Raw genomic sequence first — 22870 nt, forward strand, 5'->3', positions numbered from 1 at the left:
ACTATTAAAAACTAGTCTATTTTTATTTTCTTAACTTTTTCCACTTTCCCAACAATATGTAACACACAATATAAGTAACTATCGACACCAACATTGCGCCTTATTGGTGCAAGTACTAATATATGATAATCTATGATTCTATTTGAATAAATATTTAATCACTGGTAAATAGATATATGTTGCATATTGAAAATGTTGTTCTTGATAACAATCATGATACAGATCAAAACATTAAGGAAGAATGACTAGATGGGCATACAAACTAGAGAAACAATAAAGTAGTCTATGGATTAAGATGGTGATAACCAAGTAGAGATCTAGTTAGGAGCGATATTGGGAGTAGTGGATGCTAAAAATTTTGTTCATGTTGTTGAACAAGTTTCTTGTTCCTTATTCTATGGATGTTCACGTTCCATCTTCCAAGGATGAAATAATGTAAATCCACCTATTTCTTTGGTGTGATTAGTTAGTAGTTAGTTTCTCTTATAATTAAGTAGTTACCCTATTGCAGAAGCAAGCTAGAAAAGAGAGCTTCTATGTAACAACAATATCCTATTTTCAATTTAATTATCTATGAATGTAATTATACCCATTTCTGTTATATGAATAAAATGATGAAGCTTTCAAGATCAAGAAATTGTAACTCAATTATGGACTTACTGTGTCCCACTTGGTGAGTAGTCCTTAGCTAATGTTAGTTTACATTACTACAATATTTAGTTACTTAGATGGGATATACAATGCTTGGGTTGAGTTATGGACCTAGTTATTAATCCCTTTGTGAAATCAAGCAATCATGATTAGTAACTTTGAACCCACTATGGAGGAAACAAATTTCTAAAAAGGACATTGAATGTAACCAACTTTGCTAGGGAAAAGGCCCACTATAGAGAAACTTATGCCAATATGGGTAGAAATTTGTGTTAAGATAGACAACCATATAATAGGGCAATTTTGAATGTGCTTTGACATGCAAAGAAAATGCTAGATAGGCATGTAAAAATAAGGCTTTTAGATGGTGCACTAACATGTGCAGTGAAATATAGAGACAACCATGATAGGGAAGCTTAAGTCATGCTAGTACAAGTAACATTAAACTAGATAGATGTATGATAGGGCAAGATTTGATAGGCCCCCACAAAGGAGATTGTAGACTGCCCCCCATAAAGGTAAATGATATAACAAAAGGTAGTGGATTGGCTTGATTGTCTACAACCTATTTCATAGGAAGGGCCCATGGTGTTAGAGGAGTGTAAAGAGGGTTATGTAAGGAGGCCACCCTAGACTTGACCACAACTAGTTCCTAGGAACAATAAGGCACTTAGATAGATTAACAAAAACCCCTTTATGACCTCTACCAACTCTATAAGATGATGTACATCTTTGGAAGGATGAGATGTTGATAGGGAAAGAAGATATAAGAAAACCAATTAGTAAGAAAAAAGGAGGGTTTTGACAGACACCACTCTTAGGCTTAGCGTGGAAATGACTTCCAAAAACCTATGTTTCTTCCTCCAATATGTTTGCATAATATTATTGTAGTGTATGACTATAATGCAATCTTATCTAACCCTAACAATTGAATATGCATATTTGTATATCTTCCTTATGATTGTAGGATTCAAATCTAGGATCACATTTATCAAATGAGTATTTGCTTGGTAAAATGCAACTCCAACCTTGTTTAATTCAATTATGATTCTAGGGAAAATTAGGAAGATAACATTGCAAGCTACTCCACCAAACCTCCCAATTGTAGAGTACAATAAGTGTGATCAATATATCAAAAGAGATTTTCCAGGTTTTCCAATCATATAACCCTACTTTTCTACATTCTTTTACAATAGAAAAGAAGCTCTCCAATCACCCCTTCCTATATCCTATTCATTGACATATCATCCAACTATAGTTATTGTGAAAATCATTTTCCAAGTACTTGTTTTTTTCCATCTCTAATGAGCTTTCCTCAGAGATAAAATAAACCTATTTCTTCCGAAAAAAACAAATCATCACTATTATAAAGCTTTCAAATATTATCTCATCACGAACACATAAGAACAACCCCATAATAGTTTCACCGCATATCCTCCAAGTTGGACATTCTCCTTGATATTTTCTTAACCATTCTTCAAAGTTTATCCATAGATAAGCTGGAGCAAACTCTTGGCTTTCATTAGCAAGTTGAATAATTATACCATGCCAATGTGTCAATCTTGTGTGTAATTGCCATTTCAAGGATTGCCAACTGACAAAACTAGCATATACAATGTGTCACATCCAATTTTGAAGTGGGTCTTATGTTGTCAAGTCATATGTCAATCAATTTAGGTCATCATAATCGATGGTTAGACATAATCAACCGTCTGGACTCATAAAAAAATGAGGCAAAGTAAGGAAAGGCTTGTACATTGATGATAAACCATCCACCAACCAAATATGGCAAGGAATGACCTCCTAAGTTAATGTGCTTGAGCTGGCAACAAAATCATTTTGATGAAGTTAGCAAGGAAACTAATGGCAGTGCACACATAGCAGTGTACATTGCATAGACAAGGGGTGGGGATTTATTTAAGAAATTCTCTAATGATTAGTGGTTTTTCTTTGGATTTTGAATGCCAAAGGATCACCCTGAAGAAGTTTATGCGTAGGAGTTGTTTTGATTGGAGAGGCTTAAATGATAAGATGAGGAGACAATTGTGCATGTTCATCATCGCCTAGAAGACATATGGATTGATTTGCACCCAAAGGTAGACATTCGAAGAATAGGGTATTTCCAATCAACCATCAAGCAAATCATAGACTTCAACCTTGCAGAGTTCCTTGCTGGAGTTGAAGATGATGATGACAGTCTAGATCCGAACTACACAAAACATCATGTCGAGAACTTGTGAATTCTACCTCCAACATGGTCATCCAAGGATAGTCCCTCAATCTGGGACTGATTCTACCTCCAATATGGTTAGACATAATCAACCATCTGGATTCAAAAAGAAATGAGGCAAAGTAAGAAAAGGCTTGTACAATAATGATAAATCATCCACCAACCAAATATGGCAAGGAATGACCTTCTAAGCTTTGCGCTTGAGCTGGCAACCAAAACTTGTGGGCTATGCAGAGTGCATGCTGTCCTGGTCAAATTATGCTCGTCCAAAGCTTGTGCAAGGCATGTGGAACATCTCATTCCAACCAAGTCTATGTAAAAGAGTTAACTGCAGAAGACAGCAAGAGTTGTCCAACAGTGTAGCACAAACATGTGCAAACATATTATGTTTGCAGAAAGCTGAAATTAGGTTACAAATTAAGGATATTACTAAGTGATGCGAAGAGTACTTGATCCCTAGGATGCTCTCGCAACAATATATACATACGCAGGTTCGTTTGAAGATCAAGGAAAAGTTTGTTCACACTGAATGTATATGACTCAATGTTAGATTTCGTCAAGAAAAGCAGTTTTCTGCTCACTCGTATCAATAAAAAAGGAGCTCCACAAATATAGAAGCTGCCGTTATGTATTTACAACAAGAATGTGCATCTTAATTGGATTGAGAACATTCTTATTGGTAAGAAAAACAGGAGTTTCAGATTGACTCTTGTACCAATGGGGTGTGTTAAATATTGTACTACATTGTTGTACCAATAGAATCCACTAAATATTGTACTAGCATATTTTTCCTGAATTGAACTGCATGAAAATTTCTGTAAATTACATTAATATGATCAGAAGAGCACTACAAAACTCTTCACATCGAATGAGAACTTCATTAACTATTATAAGAGAAGAGAGGTCATTAGATTCATGCATTTTTAGTTTGTGTTCTAAACCTTTAATCAAATGGTAAACTATCGGACTACCATATAAATTGAGATATGCATCCAATAAAAAATGTCACAGTTCTGCAAACCTTGCATCTTTCACAAGCACAGAACCAATCATGTGAGTATGCCTGTAGAATTTCAGTCTAAAGCCCTGAAGACCTCTTTTTATTTTAAAGCAGCTACAATTTACATTGTTCAGATCATATATTGTTGAAAATAATATAAGCCTTTAAAGTGGGCACAGTTTTGGTCCTTCAGATCATATATCGTGCGAATAGTATCTGCCTTTTTAAAAATAAACATGACTCTGAAAAGGGTTAAATGATTTCACAAACAAAGTTCAGCATTTTTCACCATGTGAATGATATGACTCATTACAATCACTATTCTTTTTGTAAAGGAATAATTGGCATGAAATAAACTCCACTATCGGATGTATTCCTTGAAACAGGAATTTGTCAATCTTCTAATATTCTTTCGGACTTGCTCATTAAAACATAACAGTAAGAACTTATTAACGAACAAATTACTTTCCCTTCTTTATTAATCCCTTAAGCCGCTCATTTGCTACTACTAGTTGTGCTGTTATCTCTGGTTCATTGGCTGAGTGCCCTGCATCTGAAACTACCTGTGCCAAGTGCAAACAGAAAGAAGGCTTGTTAACACAATTATTGAATCATCTGAACAGGGAAAATGGGAGATGAAATACAATGAAAAATCCAATAAATTTCCATATAGGATAGTATAAACCTATTACAAAAATAATTAGAAACTTTTTTATTTTATTTTTTATTTTTTTATAAAAGCACAAAAGACCTTTTATATGGTTATATATTGAGCCTAGATGCCACATTAGAAGTAGAAGTGCAGAATAATATGTTATTTTCAATTTGGGTCATTGATCACCAAACTATTCTAGAAACACTTTACATTTAGATGAGAAGGGCAGATTCAATACACTTCAAAAGGCATAGTATTTTCAGTGATTTGGCCAGTTTTAAGGAAAGAAAGAAGAAAAATTATTCATGCAAAAACATAGATATGCTACTGCTTAATATTTTTACTGCAGTTAGAAGAAATATATTGAAGTTTGATATTACAAAAGACATTGAAGTTCATCACTAACTTGTCTTTATCTGTAATAGAAAAGTGTACAAGTCATGTTGTTCACAAAAAGGATACATTGGCAATATATGCACATTACTAATCTCTTTCATGGTAAAGCATGGATATGGGTCTATATTCAACTTTGGCCAGTTTAGGTCATATGTAACATACTATTGTCTTTAATGGTACAAGAAACAAGAAGCTTGGATATGGGTCCTTATTAACTTTGGCCAGTTGAGGTCACATGTAACATTCTTTCCAAATTTGGAACCAAGGCATTGCTAGTTATGGATACAGATGCAGTATAAAGTTTTGGTATCTGCTCAAAACATTAAACTTGAAAATGACTTCCATTTGTCAGTATACAAACTTTGGTAATAAATAATAATCACTGTTCTCATCGTCTATATAATGAAATGAACATTGTAACATTTCATTTACATAAAATCATGGTTTCATCGTGTATCAATGAAATTCAACTAACATGGTTTTAGGACAATTTGTTTAGAAAGAACTAGATTAAATGTAAAAAATATAGTAAAACACTTTCTAGGTCAAATACATTGCATTTATATAAAAGAAACTGTAATCATTAATGAAATCGGGCATAAAAAATCTATAGCAGGGGAGTGGGCATCATAGTGGAGCATAGTTTGATAGTGGGTATAGCAGTTGGGCACAATTAGTTGAATAGTGGACACAGAGACTAGGTGTATTATCCGTATGGGTTAAGGAATGTGCAGTTCCATATGGGAGACAGGCCATACAATGACCACAGGGAAGCTGTATGGTGCAGATGGGTTGGCTGTACAGTAAGACAGAGATGCTGTACGGTAGGGGGTATTGACAGTTGTACGGATGGATATGGATGCGTACGGTAGCTATGGAAGGAGTATGGTGGGATTGGAGATGAATGCCAAGCCGTATGGTTCATAAAACTCGCCGTTCTAAGCCAACTCAGGCCGTATGGATGGTGAGAAGCACAGTTGATGACTGAAACAATATCGTTAATACACAAATACGGAATGTTGATGGAAGATTAGATGAATTTCAAATATAATTACAAGACTTGAACACACAAATTCTTCTGAATATGTTTGTTGAGAGAGAGAAGACTCCAATTTGCTAGATTCGAACAAGTAATACATGTAGTGACGGAGTAGGGTGAGGGTTGAATCCCACCAAAATCGTACAAGCCAAATAGGGAAGATCTTTCACTTCCGAAATGGTGAACAATCCTGAACTCCAGCAGGAATCCACAGTACAGAGAAATATAATCCAAAGTATGCCTACAGACTACCTACGAGCCATGCTTAACTACCCATCGAGAAAAGCTTTCCGAGGGTGTACAAAGTTAGCCAACAGTGACACAAACTACGTAAACAAAAATAAAAATGGGTCCGAGATAAAATAAATCAGTTGGCCCATTACAAAGATTAAATTATTATTTATTTTATAACGGGGACATTATAGTCCTCCTATCCCAAAATTTGCTTGTCCTCAAGCAAGTGCAATGCCGGGTGCTAGAGGATGTGCTCGCCTTCCCACATTGCGTCGTTCAATGGTAGGTGTCACCAGCGTACCAAGTATTTCTTCACAGTGCGGTTCCGTAGGACCTTTTCATGCACTTTGAGAATCTCAACAAGTTCCAGAATGAGCTTCCCTTCCTCGTTGAGTGGCGGAAGGTCGGTAATGACGGTGACATTTTGCCCTATAGCCTTCTTTAGACAGGAAACATGGAAGACATTGTGAATGTGGCTACCCTTCGGAAGTTCCAATTCGTATGCTACCTCACCAACGCGACAGATCACGCGATAGGGACCATAAAAACGTGGCTTCAATTTCTCCTTACCTGTTCCTTTTAATGAAGACTGTTGGTATGGTTGAAGCCGAAGATAGACCAGATCCCCTACTTCAAAACTCCTCTCTATCCGGTGTCTGTCAGCGTACACCTTCTGTTGATTTTGTGCCTGTTGCAGGTTCTCTTTCAAGCTCCTCAGTATGTCCTGCCCTTCCTGAAACCAATCCTTCTCCGTTGGAGTGCAACTGTCACACAGAATTGTGTCGATGAAGGAGAGGGGTTCGTGCCCATACAGAGCTTTGAATGGCACCATCCTGATAGACATGTGATATGTGGTATTGTAGCAATACTCCTCGAGATGGATCCATTTGACCCACATGCGTTGTTGTGCCAAGACGTAGTTCGAAAGGTAGCCTTCGAGCCATTTGTTCACAATCTCAGTTTGGCCGTCTATCTGCAGGTGTTAACTCGTGCTCGGTGATAATTCTGTCCCTTCCATCCGAAACAATTCTGTCCCTTCCATCCGAAACAATTCTGTCCAAAAAATACTGACAAATCATCCATCTTGATCATTGATGATGTTTCGGGGTAACCCGTGCAGGCGAAAGGCTTCTCTAAAAACCAGATCGGTGATGATATGTGGTATTGTAGCAATACTCCTCGAGATGGATCCATTTGACCCACATGCGTTGTTGTGCCAAGACGTAGTTCGAAAGGTAGCCTTCGAGCCATTTGTTCACAATCTCAGTTTGGCCGTCTATCTGCAGGTGTTAACTCGTGCTCGGTGATAATTCTGTCCCTTCCATCCGAAACAATTCTGTCCCTTCCATCCGAAACAATTCTGTCCAAAAAATACTGACAAATCATCCATCTTGATCATTGATGATGTTTCGGGGTAACCCGTGCAGGCGAAAGGCTTCTCTAAAAACCAGATCGGTGACTTGTGTAGCCTAAAGGTCCGAGGGGATGATAAAGAAGTGAGCATACTTTGTCAATCTATCAACCACCACGAAGATGCAGTCCCTTCCATTCACCTTGGGAAGACCTGTTATGAAGTCCATGGATATACTTTCCCACTTATGTTTAGGAATAGGCAAAGGCTGTAGCAGCCCAGCAGGAAGAGTGTGTTTGGACTTGTTCTGTTGGCAAACCGTACATTTTCTGACATGCTACAACACGTCCCCTTTCAATCCCTTCCATGAAAATCTCTCCTGAATGCTTCTATAAGTTTAAAAGAAGCCGGGTGTCTAGCCAGAGGTGAGTTGTGTACTTCCTTTAGAATCTTTTACTTCAGTTTGGATTCTGGCACTAGGTATATCCGTTCTTTATAGTAGATGATATCATCCACCAGTCTGTACCGATCATCATGGGTGTAGCCATCCATTATCTCACAGGAAAATGTATTCTTGGAATATTCTACTAATAGTTGTGCCTTCCAGTCAGCTGAGATTTGGTCTAGTGAGCAGATGGTGGGTTTTTTGGATAAAGCATCTGCAATAACATTGTTCTTCCCTTTTACATATTCAATGTCAAAATCAAAAGATTAAACTTTGCTTACCCATTTTTGTTGCCATTCATTCAAGTCCCGCTGCTTTAGGAAATATTTTAGACTATTGTGATCCGTACAGATGACAAACTTGGCACCTATCAGATACTACCGAAACTTGGTTAGTGCATGTACGATGGCCAACATTTCTTTGTCGCAAATGGAATATAGGCATTCTGCTAGTGTAAGCTTCCTGCTCTCATAGGCAATGGGGTGTCTATCCTGCATCAGAACCGCTCCAATGCCCTCCCCGAACATGACGCATTCCAAAATGAATGGTCAGGTGAAGTCAGGCAGTGCAAGAATAAGGCAAGTGCTAATGGCCTCTTTTAGCTTATCAAAGGTGAGTTTTGCTTCTTCGTTCCACTGGAAAGCCCCCTTCTTCGTCAAATCCACTAAAGGTGCACTGAGTTGAGAAAATCCTTTGACAAATCTTCTATAGTAAGTGCACAATCCGAAGAATAGTGATTTTGGGGGAGGCCAGTAGAGGATAGCCTAAATCTTCTCCTGATGTACTTGAACCCCATATTTATTGACAACATGCCCCAAGTACAATATCTTTGTCATACCAAACTCACATTTGGATTGCTTGGTGAACAGGGACTGTTCCTCCATGATACTTAGAGCTTCATTTAGATGCTTCAGGTGCTCCTCCCATGTCCTCCTATAAATAAGATCATCAAAGAATACCAATAGATACTTACGCAATTGTTTGTTGAAGATGCGGTTCATGCATGATTGAAATGTAGTAGGTGCGTTGGTCAATCCGAACGACATGACCAGGAACTCATAGTGTCCATAGTGGCAGTGGAAAGCCGTTTTCTCCACATCTTCTCTCATTCGGATTTGATGGTATCCGGAATGGAGATCTATTTTTGAAAAATAGACCGCGCCATGTAGTTCATCCAATAGCTCATCTATCCATGGGATGGGATACCTGTTCTTTATTGTTCTTTTGTTCATTGTGCGATAGTCCACACACATGTGCATTGTTCCGTCCCTTTTGACGAACACCACGAATGACACAAATGGGCTAGAACTGGGACAGATCCATCCTTTCTCAAGCAATTCTTGAATCGTCCATTCGATCTCATCCTTGAATTTCTTGGGGTGGTGGTACGGTGTGGTTATGACTGGTTTTGCCCCTGATTCCAACTCAATTGTGTGTTCAAACCCCTGGTGAGGTGGTATGCTAGGAGGAATATCCATGAAAACGTTTTCATGCCTACTTAAGATATCTTGGAGTTCATCATCCTGTGGAGGTGTTCAGTGCCCCTTTATAGGTTTTGCCGAGATAAAACAATGTGCAGCCCACACAACGTCATTGTGCCGCAAGATTACCTCCATCCGATGTGCGGAAACTTCCTTCGACCCTTCATTTGCCATCCCTCGGAGGACAACCTTCTTTCTGTCAACCACAAAAGTGAAGTCCATCCGTTTGAAACTCTGAGTGTACTCGTCGAGAGTCTCCATCCACTGTATGCCAAGAATGACTTCCATGTCAGTGAGGTCCACTATGAAAAAGTCCTCCATCACCGTGTGATTTGCCATTGTGATGCTTAGTTGAGGAACAAGGTGCGTACAAGGCAGGAAAGTCCCTCCAGCAACCTTGACCTGAAAGCCTGCGTGTGCTTCCATAGGGAGACTTCTTCACTTTACCAAGGATGAGTTTATGAAATTCAAAGTAGCTCCACTATCCAACACCACTGTAACCTTTTGTCCTTGAAGAGTACCCCACACATGGAAAACTATGCACCTCGGACTGCCAGCCAATGCAATGGATCCTTTGCGCTGTACCAAGGCAGCAATCCTCTCCATACGGTTTAAACTGGCCATGTTGGTGTCAGTGTTAGGTTGGTCATCTTCAATCAACATTTCTTCTTGTTCGCGTTCGTCCTCATCATCGGACACCACCTTGATGTAATGGATTTTTCCCTTCTCGAGGCATCGGTGGCCAGGCTCCCAAGGCCCCTTGCAATTGAAACACAATTCCTTCCTTCGAAGTTCCTATCGGGTAGCTTTATCCAATGACGGCTTCTTGGGCAAAGGTTTGTCCCTCAGAAACGTCGACGGTTTTGGATGTGAGTGACTTCGAGAGGATGAGGTTGATGCCGACAATGATGCCATACTTCATGTCTTACTGATTGCTTCCGATAGGTTAGATGGATTGAATCCCTTCACCGAACCCTTCAATGGTTCTGCCAGTCCATCCATAAAGAGCACGACCCGCCTTCTTTTGGAGATGTCCATGACCAACATAGAAAGTCTCTGGAATTCCGCAATGAACTGATCTACCAATTCAGTTTGCCTTAGTTGTGCCAACTCTTTGAAATTGAGCTTAGCGTCTTTCCCATCAAATCGTTCTATTAATCTCTTTGTAAATTCTGCATAGGTCTTTATTTGATCATGTCCTAATGTGATGGTGTTGTGCCACCATTCATGCGCAACTCCCTTCAAGTGCAACGTGAAAAATTTGATAGCCTCTTCTGGCATAGGATTCAGCTGGAAGTAGGTATCGGCTTTCATCACCCATGCTTGTGCTAAAATGGAACCCGATCCATCAAATGGAGACAGATTCACCTTACTCAATTTTCTCCTAAGATCATCGTTAAAGTATCCTCCTCTGTTTTCGCCTCTCGAGTATCTCATTCGTAGATTTGCGTAATCTTTGTAGGAAATGTCTTCTTCAAGGTTCGCATTCCTCCAGTCTTCTCTTATCTCATCAAAAGTTGGTAATCTCTCTCCATGATGTGCTTCTGTTTGTGGCAGAAAGGTTGCCATGGAAGGTTGAGAGCATGCTGGCTGAGGGTGTGCTTTACCCAATATTGAGTCCACGCTATGACCATTCTGTTCCCCAGATATTTTGTTCTCCGCCAACTTCTTGAGAGTTTCTTCCATAAGCCATTGCGTATCAATGATCTGTGCTTGATTCCGGGTGAGTTCCCTCAGAAGTGCTACAAGTTCGGCACCCGTCGGTTCCCGTTTGTCAACCATTCAATCAACGGAATGTATCCTCTTCCGGCTATAAACTCTCATTCATCGTCCACAGGCTAGCAAGATCGAAGAGCTTTGATACCACTGTAATGTTCCAGCCCATGCAACGATTGCACTGCGATCTCTTCTATGATTCTGAAGGGCAGTACGGTGAGATGGGATGGATGTACAGAAGCCAATTGAAGCTGTGCGATGGACACAAAGACTAGGTGGAGCATTCGTATGGGTTAAGGAATGTGCAGTTCCATATGGGAGAGGCCATAGGTGACCACAGGGAAGCCGTACAGTGCAGATAGTTTGGTCGTACGGTAAGACATAGATGCCATACGGTAGGGGATATTGACAGTCGTATGGATGGATATGGATGCCGTACGGTAGCTATGGACGGAGTACTATGGGATTGGAGACTGAATGGCAAGCTGTATGGTTCATAAAACTTGCCATACTAAGCCAACTCAGGCCATACGGATGGTGAGAAGCACAGTTGATGACTGAAAAAATATCGTTCATACACAGATACAGAATGTTGATGGAAGATTAGATGAATTCCAACTATAATAACAAGACTACACACAAATTCTTCTGACTCCCATTTGCCAGATTCAAACAAGTAATACATGTAGTGACGGAGTAGGCTAAGGGTTGAATCCCACCGAAACCATACAAGCCAAATAGGAAAGATCTTTCACTTCCGAAATGGTGAACAATCCCAAACTCCAGCAGGAATCCGCAGTACAGAGAAATATAATCCAAAGCATGCCTACAGACTACCTACGAGCCATGCTTAAATACCCATCGAGAAAAGCTTTCCAAGGGTGTACAAAGTTAGCCAATGGCAACACAAACTACGTAAACAAAAATAAAAATGGGTCCAAGATAAAATAAATCAATCGGCCCGTTACAAAGATTAAATTATTATTTATTTTCTAACAGGGACATTACATATAGCAGTTGGGCACAATTAGTTGAATAGTGGAACAAAAGGGATGTCACATTAATACCTACATCCAAAAAAGATTTCAGTAAATTTTTAAAAAGCAACTAATTATGTGATGTCATATCAGCACACCAATAAACATGATTTAGTGCACAAAAATGAGTCTTCTTTTTAGGACCATTTTTTAAACCTTGCCAAAAATGCATGTGATGTAGCATCATATTTGATCACATGGACTCGAAACCAATTTTTTTAAGAGAGGGACTTGACAAGTAAGCAGCTGTAGAAAATTGAAATTGATTTGAAATATCTACAACAGATTTTAGAGGGTACAAACTCAGGGTACTCATCTCCCCTACTTTAACCTAGAGAATTAAGCTTATAAATTCATGCCCAATTTACTAAATAAAAATAGATATAGAAAGGAGAAAATAGATGATCTGCATGCCACACAAAGCTTTAATTCTCGTGAAGCAAGCAGAAAATAGACAGCGGTTGAGGCAACTTGTTGAGGGACAATCAGTTGAAGGGTTGTCCAGAGGGGACCTCGAGGTGTCATAGAGGGTCACCAAGCAAGTGCCATGGGAGGCACAAGAACCATTGAAGGTGAAGGTCACGGTTCAATAGAACATCGGCAAGAGAGAAGTAGAAGAAAATTGCTTGAAGAGACACGATAGAGGCTGAACTGGATTGAAGAGACACAAGAACAATTCATAAACTTATCTTGCACATTGCGAAGATAGGAAACTTGAGACAAAGGAGGAAAAGAGGTGAGAGAAGTTCAAGACACTGGGACAAGGACAAGTGTAAGAGGGACACAACAACATAGTGGTCAAAGAAACCCATTGGGATCTAATCCTATAAATTTAGGAATTAATCAATTGGTACACAATCAACTGGTCCGCATTAGCCAATGAGAAGAATCATGTCTCAGAAACAAAAATTACCAAAATTTATTAGAGACAGGAAGGAAGATCCTATCAGATACTCCCACACGTGTGAAACAATATAGATGGCCAATGCAGTCACAAACAAGGACGAATGGGTACAACAATTTTCGACTACTCTACGAGGTGTTATCATGGATTGGTACTCAAACATGGATAAAAGCAAAATAAGTTCGTGGGACAATCTCAAAGAAGACTTCCAACGGAGTTCAAACGACTTCGAGATGACAACAAAGTAGTAGTAGAGATCTATCGTTTGAAGCAAATTAAGAATGAGATCATACTAGCCCATAAGCTAAGGCTCAAAGAATTGCTTGGGAGACTAGCCACTCAGCTGGCGGATGAACTAAAGAAGAGATGGTTCGTCGAAGGATTGAATGCCTCCCTATGGAGGAAAATGAAGATAGTACCACCAACATCATACTCCCTTACCTATGAGCGATCCATGAACCTAGAGAGTGAGGTGAAAACATCGAAGAAAAAGAATAAACAAAGCAAGTCTTTGTCAGAAAGGGACAAATCGTCCAAAGAAGGGAGCAGCAGTGAAAGAGAGGACGAACAAAATAAAATGGTCTAGGCACTCCAAAAGGACATAGAGATAATGTTGAAGGAGTTCATAATAATAAAAGGGAACGTAAGCCGTAGTGACGAAGGGGAGATGTGGTGCATAAAGTGCAAAGAAAATGGGCACATGAAAGGGTCATGCCCAAAAAGGTCAATGTGCAACATTTGCTTGGTGATGGGCAATTCCACTAAGGAATGCCCATTCAACATGAAGACTTGTAGTCAGCAAGTGCTCTTTATGTAGGAGCAACCATCTATCTTTGGGATGACCAATCCGACCCAACAAACCAACAACGCATCATCCGGTGGATACCGTAACAATTGGTCAAGCCGGTAGAGGAAATAAAAATAGAAGTCAAATTGTAATGTCCCCGTTTTTGGCAAGTCTATGCAAATGATGGAGTTAGCTCATCATAGCGACCCTCGTGAGCTGACAAGGTGTTTTGGGGGTCCTGTTGTGGACTTTCTATTTTTAGTAAGTCGATTTTTGGTATTGTAGTGGGTGGCTTTGGCAGTTGGTCGTCACCTATAGTAAATAAGGTTAATAATTGCACGAGCTCTTTTTTATTCATTAATTATTAAGTTGCATTGTTATAATAATATTTGTGTTATAATAATGACATTAAGAGATATTTCTAAAAAGTGTGTTGGAATGTTTCCTGTGTTGAGTTCTTTTGAGAAACTTGCACAATCTCTTAAGTGGAGTTTTTAAGGAAACTTTGGCCAACAAAGGATTATATATAGGAGCTCATTTCATTGGGAAAAACACGCTTGGATATTTAGTTTCTTTTGTTGCCTTTATGGCTTTCCTGAAGTTCTGAATTTTAGTGCCCTTGCTGAGGTATAAGGGTTTGATACTAAGAAGTGTGATTGCCTACCTAAAGCTGTGATTATTGTGGTTGGTGAGGCTTCATTACTGCTTTAGCTGATTGTTGCATGTCAATAGTTGAGAAACTCCCTTACTGTTATTTTCTGTGACTGGGAGGTTTTTTTGGTATAGAGAAATTGAGATTGAAGGCCAGTTTTGTAGCATCCATCACATTTGCTGATTGGTGTGGTTTATCTCTGCAATTGTGATAAGAATTATCTACATTTCCTAGCACCTAAATTCCATATATAATTGGCATCATTTTGAGTGCATTAGGGCATCTGTTATTGCTGAGAATTGTCAAGAGTACTATCTTGGGTGTTTGGGAAAAGTCTCTGCTATGGCGTCATTCTCTACATACCAGACGTCTGTCTTAATCCACTTAATAAGCTGCTCACATCCTGATCTTTGGTCACTGTTGAACACCATTTAAGCTCTGTTGTTGGGCCATTATTTGTTTGCCCTTGGCAAGGGATTAATTTTCCTACAATTTGAATTTCTATTTGTGCAAATTTAAGTGCCCCAAGGCCTGGACGATTGGGAAAGGAATTGCTGTTTCTGAGGATTGTTTGTGTGATCAGTTTGGGCATTTCAGCCTGGGATTACTGCCCATGAACTTGTGGTTGTTGGCCTCGCAAGTTGAGTTATTCAACTGTACATGTCAACCTTCTGTATGGACTATAATAGCAATAGCATAAGCATTTCGATCTGGACGTCAATAACACTAAGCAACCCATAAGTTGAATGGTGAAGGTTGAGATTACTTGGGAATTATGAACTGAACATCAGATTGGAACAGAAGGTTCATTATTTAACTATCATAATAATTCTATGTTTGTAATGTGATGGCAAATAATTGATGTATACTGTTTTGGGCTTATTCTATGTTTGCAAAGACTTGTTGAATGAATTGGAAAGAAGTAAATTTGCAATACTTCAATTGCCACTTTGATTTGAATTTTAACTACTAGTGAGCAGACCATTTGCATATCCGGTATTGTGTTAGGAATATCAAAGAAATCATACATTTTGCAGTATGAGCTGAATTGAGGTTCTTACATAAATACAATATGATTCGAAGAGTCAGCCTATGATTCAGTGTTAGGCATGTAACCAATGGGGCCACTTTGCTAGAGATTGTACAAGGAGTGACGCACCTCTAGAATTGTGTTGATGATGTGGTCCCGGAGACCACAAAGATGACAACTATCTGAAGCCAGGCGTAAATTGTTTCCCGCATAGATTAATTATGGCACACAGATAATGAACATGAACAGCAACAACAGTACTCCTTTATTCACATATGCCAACAGATTACATACAGAGCATAAGATCCGATAAGATAAGATGATTTACAATGTACCCAGATAGGGTATAAATACTTTCCGCCGAACCTTCCCGAAGGGTCCGTCAGCTACAAAATAATCCCAATCTACCTGTCAGCTACCAAATACACATTCTCCGACGACATAACCCAATTGGCTACAGAATACAAAATCTGCTGACGACATCATCCCCCCAAAAAGAAAAGTCGTATCCTGACGACTAACAAAATAAGAGACAACCCACATACAACAAAACAAAAAATACTAGAGAGAAGGTGGTGCCTATGAAGCATGCTGTTGATGACGCAACTCATACACCTGATCTGTCGAGATGCGCAGATCCTTCTGAATCTGTGAATTAACCTCTACGGCCTCCTTTAGAAGAAGCATTGCATCCATAGCCTGTCTCCTGGCTAACTGCAACTCGTGCTCAGCCGCATCCTTATCCCATACAGCCGTGTCCATATCCTGCACGGCCATTGCCATTTCCCTCAATAGTGCTACCCGCTATGCTGCCTACTGGCTAGCCAAGTCGGCGGCTATCTTCTCTCTCGCCTCTCTCGCCTCTCTCTCAATTGCCAGAGATCTCTCGATTGCAACCTTGTTAGCTACCCTGTCCGCCTCCGCGTGCCTGTGAGCATAATAAACCTCCTTATATAGTCCCACGATCTCATGTGCCAGCTTCATCAGCGGAGTGTTGCTCGGTCCAATCTCCAACTCGGTGGACCAATCTACCAACATCTTTAGTGTCTCAACTGTTGGGTAACCTCTCTCCTCAAAACATGAATGGAACCGCTGCGGATAGATCCCCTTGATGTAAGCTCAAACGAAATGCTACTCCCTCCATTGAGTCATAGTCTGCAATGCCGCATTGTGTCCCTTCTTTAGTTCAACCTTCATAGCCTTGAGGTAGTCTGTGCATCTGTCCTCATCCAACCCATAATCCTCCTTTGCAAAACCCTCCATCGTCCACTCGGCATCACTATTCCGTTCCTCATCTATGGGGACCATGCCCACATCCGGTGCGGCCTCCTTTGCTCTTGGCGCAACCTCGACCTGTGGCACCCCCACCTCCTGAGGCTCTGGTACTGTAGCTGATACTCCTAGGTGTCTGGGGGATTGGATGGATGGACCAACCTTGATAGGGATGAGTCGAAATTGCTATCTCAAGAAAGCACTGGCTCTATCCATCACCTACGACTGCTCTGACTGTGCGAGCTCCATGCCCTCCTCCTGTTGTGCTGGCTGGGCTGGCTCGGCGACTGCTAACAAGGAAGTCAATCACATCCAAGCAAACCTGAGGCTCAGGTTCCGGTGCTAGCAACTCTACCCTCTACGAGACTGGCTCCACTGGTGCAACTGGAACATCTGCTACGGCCATGGAGAAGGTAGCACCTGGAGTGGTTGCTAGTGTAAGAACAGCTGTCGTCGGTGGGACACCCTCTGGTGATGTCCAGGGGACATCTACTACCACTGGCAGGGTCATCACGACAGGTGCATGACGCTGACCAAAGGAGGAATGTGTGACGTGGGAGCGGACAAGTGCGCCGAAGTTGATAACTATGGTGGGGTAAAAAATGTGGGCTCACTATCTGTTGGTTCGCTGCCAACCTCCGCAGAAGTACTCTCTTCCTCGTACTCTGCCCTACTACTTTCCGAGGTCTCCTCTTGTCCGCTATTAGTATCCTCATGAGCTGCCTGTAATCCCCAAAATACCTTCTTTTGTCCTGTTGCTGTCCCACCCGTGTCCAAATGTCTCCAATAAAATATCAGAGGCTCTCCTTATGCCAACTTCCCTCGAGGTGGTGCCTCCAAGTCATCCATGGGTATTTGATGAATGGCTACCTCAAGAAATAGACCAATCGCATGATGTGGCATAAAGAATGTGCGGTGCTGAAGCATCATGAATTCCTCCATCCTGTCGGCAAGGACTGAAGCCCAATCATACACCATACCCTGCATGATGCCATTCATGAATACAACCTGAGGCAATGCAATATTTGAAGCCCGAGTCACACTCGTCAACCTACTCTTGATCACATCCATAATGCACCTCCAGTGACCCTCCCGAATGAAATCTCTACGGAATCCTCTGCATTTTGACCCCTTAACCACTGAATCCAACTCCTTGGGTGAAAGATTGCGGCCCACTAGCCATATCCAATGTTCCTTCTGTTCTTGAGAGAGCTTGTGGTTCTTAATTTCCACCTTCTTATCATTGGGGCCAGGGATGCCAAAAACCCTAGTGAAATCCCTAAGTTTAAAGGACACTGTCATCTGATGCTTTTTGTACATAAATGTACTTGTTCTACTGTGCTGACTATATGCCTTTATCATAGTTCGCAAAACTGATTCAAATAACCGAATGGAAAAGACTGGAAGCTGGATGGCCCAATGCACCTGTGCCCGTATCAAAATCTGCTTAATCTGGTCTGCCTCCGGAGTCTCCTGCCACCATTTCCGGCATTCACGACCATTAAGACCCTCAAACTAGATAGTGAGATGAGTGAGTTCCTCCCTGACTTTCTGTTTCTTGCTACTGGAATCCGATGGCCCTACAACCCGGATCCCAGATGCCAAAACCCTTGCATTCTTTTCCATATTTGCCGCCAGCTGACTCTTCCATTGCTTCCGTTTGCTTGCGGATTCCATGCAATAACGGCTTCTTCCTCCTTATAGCAAAACAACTGAAGCGAGGTTAAATGACTCGCCGCGGAAGAATTTAAAAAATCACAAAAGTTGCAATGCCTTTGGTGGGGGAGAGGTCTTCCCCACGGCACACTAGACTTCCTGTACACGCAGCAACAAAACTTGGACCCCCGCAGAAAACAAGCCACGAAAGGACGGGCACCAGCGAGCAAAGCACAAGTCCGCAGAAACCCAATAGCATGCGCAAGAAAAGGCTTAATTGTGGAAGAAAGAGATCTGCAGGAGCAAGAGCCGTATGAAAAGTTGACTCTTGGATGCTTACAAAGCACCCGCGTGGAAACTATCTGCTCCCTTTATCTGCAAGTGTGGCACAATCTATAGATTTGATCACCCTCCTCCCATAGATCTATTTACTCATTCTTGCTATTGATTTTGACGCAACAGCTATTTGGAAAATTCCACTCCGCCCCCAAAATATTGCATTTTAAACCGTTAAAGATCGTGAAACAAACCCTTTGCTTGATCAAAAGAAAGAAGAATCACTCAACACCGATGGACCAAAAAATCACCAAGAAATTTGAAAAATAACCGTCACATCCCCATCGGGATCTCGCACGATCAATTTCCCTTTGAGAAAAATCAGAGATTTAGCAGTATGTCAATCACAAAGAAGCCCACGGACGATCAAAATGATGATGATAACCACTGGGTTACTGGGGATGCCAATAATTCTCGAAAGGATGCCGTTAAATCTTCAACAGATGACACATCGTTACAAAAAGCAGAAGAAGGTAACGCTCTCTAGTCAAGTGCAAGTCTTCAGCTTCTAGTAATTCATCAAGTGCAGCTCGAGAAGACACCAAATGCCGCGGGAGCAAATAAAATCTGTCGTGGGAAGCAATGGTCCCAAAATCTGCCGACGACATAAATTTCTCATTATTGAGGAAGAGAAGGTACATGTGGTCAGCCAAAATCAAATGAAACAAGTTGTGTACTCGAACCCCTATACGAAGAAGTAAAGGGTACGCAAAGCAAAAGAAGAAATTGTGAAGGCCATGAAGGAAAAGAAGGATACATTTATGGCCGCAAGTACCTCTGGATGAACAAAGGTTGAAAACAACATATTGCAGCAGATCTTGCAAATAGAGGTACCGGTCAAAATCAAATACCTTCTCCAGGTTGTGCCTCAATTAAGGACGACACTATTGAATACCTGCACCACTTCCCAAACCACTCCTTAAACAAGTCACTATAGTTGACATGGGGATTCTAGGAACTATATTGACAAGCACTATAGTTGGAGGAGGGTCAGGAGTAAATGCCTTGTCGGAGGAGACATGGAAAAAGCTTGGGAAGCAGACCCTATGGCCACCCACCTTCAACCTACTAGGTACATATAAATAGGGAATAAAATCCCTTGGGACACTCATGGCTTAGCAAGTAACCATCGGGACACAACCATTTAAATTGGACTTCATTGTGATCCCACTAAAGAACGGGTATGACACCATTCTCAGTAGAGGATGGCTGGTGTTAGCGAAGGAAAACCACAATTGGAAGAAGAATACAATGTTGATGGAAAGGGGGGGACAGAAGTTCATTATTGATCTTCGTACACAAATGGTTAGCAAGGAAATTGCCTCGTCTTCAGAGTCCAAGTCAAACGAAGAGCATGGCCGGATAGAAGAATGAAGAAATCAGATGGAACCCAATGACAAGGGTGTATTGTAACTAGAAGAGTGCTTAGAGGATGATGTAAGTTCAATGCATGAACTCTTCCATTGGCAAATGGAGGACTAAAAACTTTTTCATAGCTATGTATTGGGGGTGGAGGAATTTGACCAAGGTGCTTAGAAGTATGTGTTTTGGCTAGAGTTTGGAGAATATAACGAAGGTGAATCCCAAGTGATTGAAAGTCTTGCCCACAAATTTGATCTTAGAAGGCCAATCAAGTACGAGAAACCATCCATAAGGGTTAGTAATATCAATGACATGGAGAACCCACGCAACATATTGGTACTTGGTGATGATTGGGATCCTGTAGTGAAAGCGATAGCATTTAAAATCTTCACAACATATAAAGATGTGTTCCACTTGGACTTAAAAGGATCTAAAGGGCATACCCCTAGAGATGTGTGTACACAGCATACGTCTAGTACATGGAGCCATACCTGTATAGGAAAGACAGTATTGGATGAATAAGAATTATGCTGCCAAGGTTGATGAAGAAATCCAACGTATGCTTGAGGAAAGAATTATATTCAAGGTCTAGACAAGTGAATGGGTCTCGCCCATTGTAATATCATTGAAAAAGGACGTGAACCAAATCCGAATCTGTGTTGATTTTCGGTGTTTGAATGCGCTCACTATAAAAAATCCCTTTCCGATCTTGTTCACTAACAAAATAGTTGAAGATGTGGCTGGGCACGAAATGTATTCATATATGGATGGGTTTTCTAGTTATAACCAAATTTCAATTGCATATTAAGACAAATTGACAACTACATTCATGGTAGAAGATGGAGTCTACGCCTATAACCGGATGCCCTTCAGATTATGTAATGCACCAGCAACCTTCGAGAGAATATTTCTCCATATCTTTAACAAAATGTCCATGGGGAACTTTTGATCATTTATAGATGATTGATCTACTTTTAGTGGGAAAGACACACACTTAGTGGCACTTGGGGAGTGTTTGGAAAGGTGTCGGCAGGCCAGGCTAGCAGTTAACTCGAAGAAGTGCAGATTTATGATCACTCAGGGCAAGTATTGGGGCACATCGTGTGTAAAAAGGGACTAAAGACCGATCTGGACAAGGTACCAATGATCATTGAAATGGATTCTCTAACTGATGTGAGCGGAGTTAAATCCTTCCTTGGGCATATTAGCTATGACAAACGATTCATAAAGAATTTTTCCCAAGAACCCCTTCCTCTCAACAGATTGACAAGAAAAGGGAAACCCTATGTTTGGGGTATAAAGCATAAGACTTCTTTTAAAGAGTTGAAGACTCAATTGCTAGGGGCACTGATCTTGGCATATTCAAACTGGGATAAACAATTTCACGTGCATGTAGATGCATTCAATTTTGCAATAGGTGGGACTCTTGCACAAACAAGCCAGCATGACCTGGACCATCCTATCTATTTTGCAAGTAGATTGTTGTCCAGGGTGATGGAAGCTTGTGCTACAAAGTAGAATATTCTAATCAATCAATGGACTCCTATACAAAATGGGGCCAGACTAGGTACTGTGAAGGTGTATAATGGAAGAGGAAGTGTACAGTGTCTTGCAATTGCATGTGAAGGTCTAGTAGGGGGGACCAGACACAACACGAAAAGTTTTCCTAGCAGAAATATGGTGGTTTACACTATACAATGATGCCAGAGAATGGGTAATCATTTGTGACACTTGCCAGCAAGCGAGCAGACCATTGAAACGAGATTTTATGTCGTTTAGCCACTTACAAGCCTAAGAATTGTTTGAATGATGGGGCTTGGACTTCGTTGGACCACTAAAGGTGAGCAAAACTTAGAGATGTCAGTTTGTGGTGGTAGCAACGAAGTATTTCACTTTACGGGTGGAAGCATGGCATTACCAGACAACTCGGTCATAAGCAATACAAAATTTATTTACAAGCAGATCATTACACAGTATTGCATCTCTATCCAGTTGACAAGTGATAGGGGAGGTCACTTTGTCAATCATGTCATCTAATTGCTAACAATCAAGTTTAAAATCTTTCACTCCCTTTCGAGTCCGTATTACTTGCAAGCTAATGGCTAGGCAGAGGCAACAAATAAGATCCTTGTATCCATAATTTACAAGTCATGTAGGGTAGAGAAGGACAACTAAGAGGAGAAGTTACTGTTAGCATTATGGTCTTACTGCATGATGTATAGGGTGACAATCGGATAGATGCTATTCCAAATGATGTTTGGGCAAGACGTGGTACCGATAGCATTAATGGTCCTGAGCCTCCGGATAGCAATTGAGAATAGACTTGGTGATATGGAAATTCTTTAGGAAAGGTGATATCTCCTACTTATCAATTGATGCGCTGAAGGGGCTTTCCAATGAATGGTTTATAAGCCACAACACTTGGTGAAAGTTTTGCAAATGGGGTTGCAAGAAAAGTGAGTTTAACCATGGAGGAAACTCCATAGTTAAGCGCACTCGAGCTGGAGTAGTACTCAAATGGTTGACCGGGAAGTCCGATTGCTTCACCTTTGTAAGAATCGCCTAGATCTAATGAGTACTAAGTGTTCCATTTATTGTCATGAGAGATGCATTTGTGTGAATCACTACCCATGAAA

The 22870-nt window shown here is 40.7% G+C and overlaps 1 protein-coding gene across 3 annotated transcripts in view; it reads right to left on the reverse strand.

The window, feature by feature from the left end:
• Positions 1 to 3952: 3952 nt before the first annotated feature.
• Positions 3953 to 22870, reverse strand: part of PIP (proline iminopeptidase) — a 257285-nt gene continuing 238367 nt past the window's right edge. For all 3 annotated transcript variants that reach the window (XM_089829012.1, XM_089829017.1, XM_089829003.1), the window contains one exon: positions 3953 to 4444. In XM_089829012.1, the coding sequence (XP_089685138.1) occupies positions 4343 to 4444 (102 nt within the window). In that variant the 3' untranslated portion in view covers positions 3953 to 4342. The remainder of the gene's footprint in view (positions 4445 to 22870) is intronic.

This window comes from Cupressus sempervirens, chromosome 1 (assembly GCF_028749045.1).
Source record: "Cupressus sempervirens isolate cs-2001-9-10 chromosome 1, ASM2874904v1, whole genome shotgun sequence".
NCBI classification, from domain to species: Eukaryota; Viridiplantae; Streptophyta; class Pinopsida; order Cupressales; family Cupressaceae; genus Cupressus; species Cupressus sempervirens.